Below are 12,154 nucleotides of genomic sequence, written 5' to 3'. Positions count from 1 at the left end.
ATTTACTTTATTATTTTAAAAAAAGGACATTAGCTTTTACTAGAGGGAGAAACAAGACCATTTATTATTATTTCTCATTTGTCTATTAGAAAGATTTAGCTAATGAGTTAAGCAATGTGATATATCAATCTCTCGAAAGTTATTTATTTATTTATTTATTTATTTATTTTTGAAAGGTCAAACTTTATTTATCCTTCAAATTCAGCAATCACACAAGGAAGCAACTAAGTTGGGACATTCCCCATAATGAAAATACGATCAGGATGTAACATAGATGCTAGCAAATTCATGAGCAACTACATTAGCTGACCGTTTAACAAAATTAAATGAAACATTTCTAACTTGAGCAAGTAAATTCTTACATTTAGTAATAATTTCACCAAACGGAGAACTTGTATGAATAGAACTTCTCAAGGCTTGCACAACCAACAAACAATCAGTTTCAATAACGGCCATATGTCTTTGGTGTGTTTTGAGCCAACTTAAAGCCTCTCTAAAGCTTAAAGCTTCAGCTACCATACGATGAATAGCACCTCGAAACAACCTCGTGAGAGCAGTCAAAAGAAAACCATTATGGTCTCTAATCACACATGCCAAACCAAAATGGTGTTGTTCTTCAAAGATAGTCGCGTCAATATTTATCTTGATACTATTTTCAACAGGTTTGGCCCATTGCTCCACCCCATCCTTTACCTGTAAACCAGACCAAGATGTCTCAATTTGAGATTTTTGAGCAATATGCCATTGATCAAGAAAACCTTTTGCTGAAGCCACTATAGCCGAAGCACTCACCACTTTTTTCTGCCATATCCGATCATTTCTTGCCCCCCAAATCGCCCAGCACAACGTTGCAATCAAACATCTCATCTCAGCTGACTGTTTTAGAAAAATTGCAGTACACTAGTCGGCAAAGGAACCCCCATCAGCACCGATTGTGCCTATCCCCACCCTCTCCCAAACCTCCTGCACAAATTTGCAGGTGACCAAGCAGTGTAAAATGGTCTCAGGTACATCATTGCAAAGTGGTCACTGAATATTAACAGGTACTCTTTTCGTCACTAATTGAGCCAACGTTGGAAGACAAGCAACACCAGCCCTCCACACCAGATTTTTGACTTTAGGAGGTATCTTTAGTGCCCATAACTGCTTCCAAAAACCTGTAGCCGCCCCATCATCACCCCGACCTTTGCTTTCTTGCAAAATCTGATATGCACTTCTCACCGAATAAACACCTGATCCTTCTTTCCACTAGCAGAGATGATCACAGGAAGGACTAACTTCAATGGGAATCTTTAGTATCAGGTTTTTATCTCTATCAACAAAGAGATCATTTAACACTTACAAATCCCACTCTTTGCCACCCAAACTAAAAAGATTTTCCACTTTTGCATTCTGAAGAGCAGGGTGATCTGAAATGATAAAAGGATTATCCGGATCAGGTAACCACGGTTCCCCCAAAACATTAATTCCCGAACCATCCCCCACACACCATCTGACCCCATTCCGAATTAAAGGACGAGCCTCCCACACACTACGACACACAAAACTGGGGTTATTACCCAATTCCGCATTAAAGAAACTTCCCCTAGGATAATACCTTGCTTTAAAGATGCAAGAAGCAAGAGAATTAGGCCTAGTTATGAATCTTCGTCCTTGTTTTCCAAGGAGAGCTAAATTGAAATCTCTAAAATTGCAAAACCCCATACCCCCATTACTTTTGTGGTCACACATCCTATCCCAAGACATCCAAGAAATGCCTCTTGCATCACCACTTGAACCTTTCCACCAAAACTTAGCCAACAAGCTCTCAATATCTCTACTTATTTCCCAAGGAAGTAAAAAAACACTCATGGCATAGCTAGGCAAAGCTTGAGCCACAGATTTAAGTAACACTTCCTTACCAGCCCTTGAGAGAATTTTAGAGTCCCACCCTTGAAGCTTACGCCGCACCCGATCCCTTAAATAGCCCAGAGCAGCCGTCTTATTCCTACCCATTGTACTAGGCAATACCAAATACATGCTTCTATCATCCGCTTGGCTCATTTGTAAGAAATGATTTATACTAGTTCTACTAGTATCATCAGTGTTTGTACTATAGAAAATGGATGACTTACTGGAATTAACCTTTTGACCCGAGGCTCTTTTGAATTTATGGAGAAGCTCGCGGACATGAGAGGCTTCTTACATCGTCGCTTTACAGTACAAGTAACTATCATCAGCAAATAACATATGTGAGACCCTCAGGGCACCATTAAACACTTTACAACCATGAATCCAACCCCTAGCTTCATAACTTCTTATTAATGAAGATAAGCCCTCCGCACAGATAATAAAAAGGTAAGGAGACAAAGGATCTCCTTGACGAATGCCACGAGAAGGAAAAATAGGGCCCATTTCCCGACCCCCATGTGTCACCATATACCGAGCCAAAGATACACACTTCATTACCAATGATATCCACTCATCACAGAAACCAAGCTTTGCTAAAATCTTCTCTAGAAAAGGCCATTCAATGCGATCATACGCTTTGCTCAGGTCCAACTTCAGCACCATGTATCCTTCTTTTCCTTTCCTCTTCCTCTTGAGATAATGCAAAATCTCAAAAGAAACAAGGATGTTATCCGATATGAGCCTACCAGGAATAAAAGCATTTTGAGTTTCTGAAACAATCTCATGCATCTGATGCTTCATTCTGTTAGCCAAAACTTTGGTAATGGTCTTATACAAGACATTACACAAAGCAATAGGCCGAAGATCACTCATCCTTTCCGGTACTTTTTTCTTTGGAATAAGCACAACATTCGCCTCACTGCACCCCTGCTCTATCTGGCCAGATATGAAAAAATGCTGAATGAAATCCACAACATCCTTACTCACTATACTCCAGCACTTCTGAAAAAACGCCGGTGTCATACCATCAGGGCCAGGACTTTTATCTGGATGCATATCAAAATTGCCGCCTTAACCTCCTCCTCTTGGATCGGTTCAGTTAAACATTGATTCATCTGGGATGATACTCTTTCTTGAACACTTGCAAGAACCTCATCACACTCCACTCCCTCACCAGAAAAAAGATGTGAGAAATAATCCACCACAACTCCTTCTAAACCCGAACCCCATTCCTTCCAATTGCCAACATTATCTTTCAACTTCAAAATCTGGTTGGCACTCCTTCTTTTACTAGCTGCTCGATGGAAGTACTTACTATTCTGATCACCTTCCTTCAACAAAAATTGTTTCGCACGTTGCTTCTAAAAAATTTCCTTCTGATCAAAGACTAAGAACAACTACTTTTTAACCTCACTATACCGTTGAATAGAAGCCTCATCTCTTTTATTCTTCAACAATTTAAGCTCCTTCCTACAAAGCTGAATCCGTTTCTTGAAATTACCTGTGACCCCTTTACCCCAGGTAGCTAATTTAGTAGCACACGCCTCAATCTTTGAAGTAATATTACCATTTCCATGATGGTTCCAGCAGTCATGGACAATTTCAAAACAAAGTGGTTCTTTAAGCCAAGCATTCTCAAAACGGAAACGACGTATGGGAGGCACCACATTCTGAACTTCTAATTCCAAACAAAGCGGGTTATGATCCGAAGGAGAGGTATCTAAATTGATAAGCCGGGTATTAGGAAATGATTGGTACCATGTTGATGAAACAAGAGCCCTGTCCAACCTAAGCTCAATCCAATTGCTAGTACCTCTTCCTTTTTCCAACGTAAATTGGTACCCAACAAGCTCAACATCAGTCAAATTACAACTTAGTAAAGTTTTCTCAAAGCCTTCAATTAACCAATTCGGATACCAATTACCACCTTTTTCTCACTTTGATGAAGAATATTATTTAAGTCTCCAATAATACACCACGGTATATTATTCGAGTTAACTAGAGACTTAAGCAAATTCAAAGAATCCTCACGTTGACATTGCCTTGGTTCACTATAGAATCCCGTCAACCTCCAAAGAACATCACCCTCCCTTCCTACCATAAAATCAATATGGTGTTGAGAAAAACCCACCACTCGGCCCTCATCTTGACACTTCCAAAGTAAAGCAAGCCCACCACTCCTCCCTTGGGCCTCCACCGCAAAACTACCTTCATAACTCAAATACCAACCCACATAGTCAACTCTTTTTTTCAAACATTTTGTTTCGCAAAGAAAAATAATCTCAGGTTTCTTTTGAGACACCGCCCCTTTTAGGAATTGTAGAGTTCGTTGGTTCCCAAGCCCCCAACAATTCCAACTTAAGACATTCATGGCTCTTGGCGGGCCTGAAATCCAGCACCCGCCCCAAATTCATTTTTTGGGCCACTGTTACCATAAACCTCCAAAGTTTCTTCTAACATCTCCATAGACCCATTGTTATTCGGCCCACTTGTAGTCAGCCCAATAGTAATACCTATGTTCACTCTTTTCCTTTTATTTTCAAGAATAAATAACTCCCCATCAGTATCTATATCTCCTTCCACCTCACCTTCATCAATACCCATATCTTTGTTTGACCCTGAACCCACTTTCTTAGCCATATTTTCCTCCAAATTATTCCTCATATCACCTCTATTCATTATTCCATCAAAACCCATAATAATAGGTGATTGGAAATTGATTACCTGTCTGGCTGTCATTCCGCTTGACTGTCCACCGGAGGCCCCCACCGTCCTTTCCCCTTCGTCATTTCAGCTAGAACTTCCGCCTTTCGCCATCAATCCTTGCTTAAGCCATTTCGCACCAATGGTGTGTTGTCTTCTTCTTGCCACAGCCTTCAACTCCAAATTATACGGCTTCAAAATCAAGTCTAGAGGAGTGTCAAAAAGCTTCGGGCAGAATTTCTCTGAGTGTCCGAGAATGCCGCAGATGAAACAAAACGTCGGTAAATCTTCGTACTTGAAATAGCAGTAGCAAATCTCTCCCCCTCTCTACTCCAACTTCATCCTTCTTTTCAAAGGTAAGTCCACTCGAACGGAAACTCTCACACGGAGATAGTCTCGCCAAATACCCATGAAGTTGTTCTTATCTGCCTCCACAAAAGTACCCACATAATTCCCTATATCCTTGACTACCTTAGCAGACATAAAACCAATGGTCATGCCGTGCAATTGGATGCAAAAATCCAATGTATTCAACACAACATTTCTTGGTGCTTCCCCTATTTTTAAACGTGAGAAAACCAGAGGTGCTCTATCAAAGGTCCAAGGATTACCTTCTATAACCCTATCAATATCCACATCATGGTAAAATTGAAATAGGTATAGGTTCTGATCTAATTCTTTCACATACAATCCCCTACCTAGTCTCCATAAGGACGCCATTTTATGTTGCATAGCCATAAAATCAAGAGCCTTGTCTGTTAGAAACCTTCCCACTAAACACCATCGATCGCCAAAATCTGATAGCTCTGTTTCTTCAGCCTCATACCGTAGACCCCCATCGTCATCATCTCCTTCCAACAGTATTTCGAAACGTCTACCATTGTCCACCTCCATATTGTCGTGATTGTCCATCAACAAATAAACAGCCCACCAAACAGATAACAAACAAAAAACAAATGTAAACTGATACTCTGTTTCGAAGAGAACAGACTCAGGTCAAAATACCTGACGCAGTTACATAAAAATCTCCACAGTAAACCCAATAAAAAGAACCTTAATTGCAAAATACATTTAAAAAAAACTAATATAAGAATTCTAAATTTAATAATTGAGATCCGTATACTTTTATAGAATATTTTTTTTATTATTACCATTATTAACTTTTTTAGAATACTTTTATAACAACAAAATTTGAAATGATCTAAATGATAACTCAACAATTAAATTAATCACAAATAAATATGTAAATAGAGCTTTTCAATCACAAAAACTCAACCAGGTTTATGTATTAGAGATTTATGATTTGTACATCAATATAAATTATTGATGACTAAAGCTTGAAATAAATATAACATAAAGATGGAATGAAATAAAAGTATCCCAATTATATATCTAACTAGATTTAAATTACTCAAGTATTCTATATGAGTTTCAAGTCACAGGAAAGAAAAATATGAAAAATAAAGCTACAACATAATTTTCAAAATATTTAAATAAGTATCTAAACATTATAACCGTATAAGTGATCTATATATAACTATAACATATACAAATATATTAACACAGTCAAGAAGAAGAAAAAAAACAAATGATTATAATCTATAACTAATAATAATTTTAATTTATAACTTATTGACTTTTAAAAAAAAAAAATAAATAATACCTTTTTGATTTAAAGGTTGAGAGTGGAAGTGGAGATGCTATAGACAGAGATGGAGAAGACGATGGTGTAGGTGTAGCCATTATTGATAACCAAAAAAATAATTAAGAATGTAAAGAAGAGAATGGAGTAAACTTTTAACTGAACAAGTTTTAAGTGAATAAGAAGAGAATGGAGAAAACTCTAACGAGTTTAAGTGAAAAAGAGAATGGAGAAAACTAAAGTAGAGAATGGAGAAATTTTTTTAAAAAAATTTAACTAGAGAAAACGTATATATAATATGATATTTTAAAAAAAAAACAAAAACAAAAACAAAAATTCAAATTTAGATATTTATAAAATAATACTATTTATTTAAATTAAAAAGATTTATAAATTAGTTATATTATTATTATTTGAAATTAAATATATATTAAAAACACTTTAAAAATATATATATATAATATTAAAAATTATTTTTCCTATGCGATATTAAAAAATATCTCTTAGATATTATTCTAATTTTATTAATGGGATATTGGCGGCTAAACCAACTGAACTTTACGGTCTGTAACACTTAACCACAAAAATCAAAATTTCGGCAGCTAAACTACCTAAACCCTGGTTCCGTTTTGCTCTGCACACCTCCGTCCAAAAATCACAGTTAAGTGCCACGGTGGACTGTCCATGTGTACACACTTGTACACGTGGCAATTTTTTAATGGTCCACGTAATATTAATTTTTTAAAAAGATTAAAAAAATCAGAAAAAAAAATTAAATATTTTTTTTTTACTTTTTTTCTTTTTCTGTTTTTTTTTTCTTCTTTCTTCTTCTTTTCCTACAGAACTCCCATCCCAGCCCTCTCTGACCCCCTTGTGCCCCTTATGCGACGTCAACCAACCCCGGAGACCACCCCCAACCCCCTTGTGTGACGTCGACCAACTCCGGTGACCTCTCTCTCGTCTCTTTTCTCTCTCTCTCTCTCTCTCTCTCTCTCTCTCTCTCTCTCTCTCTCTCTCTCTCTCTCTCTCTCTCTCTCTCTCTCTCTCTCTCTCTCTCTCTCTCTCTCTCTCTCGCCTGGTTTTCAGATTACTAATCTTTCTCAAATCTCTGGTTTTCATACCTGAGAAAGTGGATTCATTGCAAACTCAGGAACTGATAAAAACTCATCAGCAGAAATGAAACCTTTAGAATTTCGATCGAGTTGATAAAATCTTTGGTATAAGGGTACTATTTCTGGCTGAGAAACTAAAGCAGAAGAAAAATCAGTATAATTATAATTAAACAAACTCAGAGAGAAAATCATCTAAGAGTGAAAATATCAAAACCCACATAGATAATCGCAGTGTTCTTGAACTTCTTCAATGTCATATTGAGTTAGCATAGATGATGAATTCCCCATTGATTTTCACTGTGAAACTAAACAAACAAACAAACAAAAAGAAACCCCAAATCCCAAATAATCATTACCGAAGCAATTATAAAAAAACCCATAACTGAAAAATCAAAAAAAGAAAAGAAAAATGGAAACTTTACTGTAAATATCCACACCTTGCAAGTTTGAATTCTCTGGTTTGCTACTTTCTGCTTTTTCTCAGATACCAAACAAGAAAGTGGAACAAAGAAAAAAGGGAAAGTCTTGAAGATGCAATGTGTATGGTCAGTTGGAGGGAACATAAAGATATGGTTTTGGCTTAGTCATAATCGAACCAGTAGAAGATTAGTAATATGAAAACCAAGAGAGAGAGAGAGAGAGAGAGAGAGAGAGAGAGAGAGAGAGAGAGAGAGAGAGAGAAGAGACGACCGAGAGAGAGGGTTGGGATAGGAGTTCTGTAGGAAAAGAAGAAGAAAAAAAAGAAAAAAAAGAAAAAAAAATATTTTTAATTTTTTTAATACATAATTATTTTTTAAAATTAATATTACGTGGACCATTAAAAAATTGTCACGTGTACAAGTGTGTACACATGGATAGTCCACCGTGGCACTTAACTGTGATTTTTGGACGGAGGTGTCCAGAGCAAAACAGAATAAGGGTTTAGGTAGTTTAGCCGCCAAAATTTCGATTTTTGTGGTTAAGTGTTACAAACCGTAAAGCTTAGGTGGTTTAGCCGCCAATATCCCTTTTGAAATATGTGTGATTATTAGGCATTGCAATCTCAGTTTTACGACTACTTTTTTCCATCTGAACTAATATGCAGTTCAGACCAAGTGAAAGAGACCCATTTCAACAGGAATTAATGGAGAATCCACCACCAGCCACCATCATCATCTTCCACCTCTTCCTCAACAATTTTCTTCGTCTTTCTTCTCAATTCCTTTTGGGCTTTGAATCACAAACAACAAATGGTTCAGAAATTGGCAAAGAAGAAAGTAATGCCAAGAGAGTGAGAGAGAGATTATCCATGCATCGGCAACATTGATAAGCAACAAAAAAACACCCGCCAATCGGTTATACCAAATGCCTAATCGATGATGATGATGATTATGGTCTGCATATTTTTGTTTCAAAATGCCTAGACGCTCTTGTTGTCTCCAAGAAATGTAGGTTTGCCTCGACGACATTCAATTGATCACCTCTAGAAAAGAGTCATCAACATCCATGGCTGAAGGAGGTGTTGAAAGGCACTGTGGGTCTAATTAAATATTTTGTCTTTACAAAAATAATTTTTAAAAAATATAGTTAATAAATCGTGAGATGCCACTGTGCTAGGTACTACTGTTGTCCAATAACAATGTTTGAATTAGTTAAATTATTGAGATTCCATGATCCTCCCACTCACACACCCCTCAATACTCTTTATATGGTCACTAGAACTAACCAAGTGTTTTTTTTTTTTTTTGAAATAGATAGCCTCAAGTGGTGTAGTCCAATTTGTTAGGTTGTCAAAAACTTTGCTTTAATTCTTGAGATTATTGGATGTAAAGATTTTTTTTTCCAAATTTCGTTCAATTTTACTAGTGTAACAATTTTCCCTTAAATCGTGCCCCTAAACTTAAATCTACCAAATTATGCTCCCGTATTTTGATATGTACCGATCTCCTAAACTTTCATCCACGTCACACTTCTATTGATAAACAAAATTTCATGAATTCAAAAATTTGAATAGTTCAAAAAAAAAATTAATGGTCTGAAAAGTTTGGGACATAATTTGATACATGTCAAAGTGTAAGAGTCAAAAATCTTAATAAGCATTTTTAAAACTCTCATTCTTATTATATATTTTTTTTAAATATAATTAATAATTTTGCCCTGGAACTTTTTACACTACCAAGTTGTACTCTCTATAGTATATTACTCGTTAATACCTTTTGAAATTTAACTTTAAGTCTTTACATCATATTCTATTCAAGTAGATGTAAATTAAATATCCTTCACACTTTTTTTCTTTTATTCTATTTTTTATTAGCGTAAAAAAAGTGAATGAATATTTAATTTGTATTTATTTATTAAATACCAACTACCATTTTTCTCTCTACTCTAAAAGTGATATTTGGATAGAATATTATTAACAAGTCATATACTATAAAAGGCATAACTTGGTAGTGTAAAAAATTTAGAGTTGAAAATACTAATTTTTTTTTTTTTTTGATATAATGAATTCATTGTTAACTTATTTTTACAAGAATGATACCACATAGTATAGGAACAAATCTCATGTATCACTCGAGAATTATTTAAGAAATGTTATTAAATAATAGTATTGCGTTTCTTTAATCCATTTTGAATGAGTGAATTTAAAATTAAAAGATTAATAAATTAGTTATATTATTATTATTTGAAATCAAATGTTAGTGTATATATAATATTAAAAACACTTTAAATATATATATAATATTAAAAATTATTTTTCCTATACGATATTAAAAAATATCTCTTAGATATTATTACTTAACCAAATCATTTAAAAATTAATATGTATTGTGAATAAGTATACTCGGGTAGTTAATTTTGAAAAATATGTGTGATTATTAGGCATTTCAATCTTAGTTTTACGACTAATTTTTCCATCTGAACTAATATGCAGTGCAGACCAAATGAAAGAGACCCATTTCAACAGGAATTAATGGAGAATCCACCACCAGCCATCATCATCTTCCACCTTTTCCTCAACAATTTTCTTCGTCTTTCTTCTCAATTCCTTATAGGCTTTGAATCACAAACAACATAGAGAGAATACACATGCATTGACAACATTGATAAGCAACAGAAAAACACCCGCCAACCGGTTATACGAAATGCCTAATCGATGATGATCATGTTGATGATGGTCTGCATATTTTTGTTTCAAAATGCCTAGACGCTCTTTTGTTGTCTCCAAGAAATGGAGGTTTGCCTCGACGACATTCAATTGATCACCTCTAGAAAAGAGTCATCAACATCCATGGCTGGAGGAGGTGCTGAAAGGCACTGTGGGTCTAATTAAATATTTTGTCTTTACAAAAATGATTTTTAAAAAATATAGTTAATAAATTGTGAGACGCAACTTATAAAATGTGCTAGATACTAATGTTATTTAATAACAATGCTTGAATTAGTTAAATTATTGAGATTCCATGATCCTCCCACTCACACACCCCTCAATACTCTTTATGTGGTCACTAGAGCTAACCAAGTGTTTTTTTTTTTAAATAGATAGCCTCAAGTGGTTTAGTTTGATTTTTTTCAATGTTATGTACAAATTATGTCTCCAAATTGTTAGGCTGTCAAAAACTTTGCTTTAATTCTTGAGATTATTGTATGTAAAGATTTTTTTTTTCCAAATTTCGTTCAATTTTACTAGTAACAATTGTCCATTAAATCGTGCCCCTAAACTTAAATCTACCAAATTGTGCTCCCGTATTTTGATATGTACCAATCTCCTAAACTTTCATCCACATCACACTTCTATTGATAAAATTTGACAAAATTTCATGAATTCAAAAATTTTAATAGTTTAAAAAAAAAAATTAATTGTCTGAAAAGTTTGGGGCATAATTTGATACATGTCAAAGTTTAAGAGTCAAAAATCATAATTAGCATTTTTAAAACTCTCATTCTTATTATATATTTTTTAAAATATAATTAATAATTTTGCCCCTGAACTTTTTACACTACCAAGTTGTACTCTCTATAGTATACTACTCGTTAATACCTTTTGAAATTTAACTTTAAGTAACTTAGTCTTTCCATCATATTCTATTAAGTAGATGTAAATTAAATATCCTTCACACTTTTTGTCTTTTATTCTATTTTTTATTAGCATAAAAAAAGTGAATGAATATTTAATTTGCATTTATTTATTAAATACCAACTACCATTTTTCTCTCTACTGTAAAAGTTATATTTCGATAAGGTATTATTAACAAATCATATACTATAAAAGGCATAACTTGGTAGTGTAAAAAATTTAGAGTTGAAAATACTAATTTTTTTTTTTTGATATAATGAATTCATTGTTAATTTATTTTTACAAGAATGATACCACATAGTATAGGAACAAATCTCATGTATCACTCCAGAATTATTTAAGAAATGTAGATTTATAAATTAGTTATATTATTATTATTTGAAATCAAATGTATATATATATATAATATTAAAAATGATTTTTTCTATACCTATGAGTTAGATATTATCATAATTTTATTAATTAGTCAACCCTTTTGAAAACAAAAATTATATATTATGTATTAATTTTATTATCAATCTCAATATTATATTAAAAAAAAATCAACTATGATTAACTGCCTTTATAATTTTTTATTTTTATTTAAAAAAATTATATTAAAAAAAAATCAACTATGATTAACTGCATTTATAGTTTTTTTTATTTAAAAAAAATTGTATGTATGATTGACAAAATTTAACATTTAGAGTGAATAACTTTTTTTTTCTTTTATCACAATCAATGAATTTTATTTCGCCAATTAGCAATTTTTAC

The 12,154-nt window shown here is 33.8% G+C and overlaps 2 protein-coding genes across 2 annotated transcripts; both read right to left on the bottom strand.

Annotated features, from left to right (window-relative positions):
* Nucleotides 1-258: 258 nt before the first annotated feature.
* Nucleotides 259-1,995, bottom strand: LOC133036180 (uncharacterized). The gene is made up of 4 exons (XM_061112686.1): nt 1,384-1,995; nt 1,048-1,248; nt 961-963; nt 259-876 (listed from the first exon to the last, which is right to left on the bottom strand). Exons 1-4 carry the CDS (start codon nt 1,993-1,995, stop codon nt 259-261), a joined length of 1,434 nt encoding a protein of 477 aa, XP_060968669.1.
* A 5,341-nt stretch (nt 1,996-7,336) lies between these two features.
* LOC133035817 (uncharacterized) lies at nt 7,337-8,077 on the bottom strand. Its single transcript, XM_061112152.1, has 3 exons — nt 7,785-8,077; nt 7,566-7,652; nt 7,337-7,481 (listed from the first exon to the last, which is right to left on the bottom strand). Exons 2-3 carry the CDS (start codon nt 7,633-7,635, stop codon nt 7,351-7,353), a joined length of 201 nt encoding a protein of 66 aa, XP_060968135.1. The 5' UTR covers nt 7,636-7,652; nt 7,785-8,077; the 3' UTR covers nt 7,337-7,350.
* Between the last annotated feature and the right edge of the window lie 4,077 nt (nt 8,078-12,154).

The sequence above is a fragment of the Cannabis sativa genome, chromosome 3, assembly GCF_029168945.1.
Source record: "Cannabis sativa cultivar Pink pepper isolate KNU-18-1 chromosome 3, ASM2916894v1, whole genome shotgun sequence".
NCBI classification, from domain to species: Eukaryota; Viridiplantae; Streptophyta; class Magnoliopsida; order Rosales; family Cannabaceae; genus Cannabis; species Cannabis sativa.
Note: the sequence above shows the minus strand (reverse complement) of the source record. Positions and strands in the feature narration are given on the sequence as shown.

Excerpts from the sequence above, each read along its gene's own strand:
- LOC133035817 (XM_061112152.1), bottom strand. The coding sequence starts at position 7,635 with ATGGGGAATTCATCATCTATGCTAACTCAATATGACATTGAAGAAGTT. Across the intron at positions 7,482-7,565 it reads AGAACACTGCGATTATCTAT|TTTCTCAGCCAGAAATAGTA; the intron begins GTGGGTTTTGAT and ends CTTCTGCTTTAG.
- LOC133036180 (XM_061112686.1), bottom strand. The coding sequence starts at position 1,995 with ATGGGTAGGAATAAGACGGCTGCTCTGGGCTATTTAAGGGATCGGGTG. Across the intron at positions 1,249-1,383 it reads CTGCTCTTCAGAATGCAAAA|TGGAAAGAAGGATCAGGTGT; the intron begins GTGGAAAATCTT and ends CATCTCTGCTAG.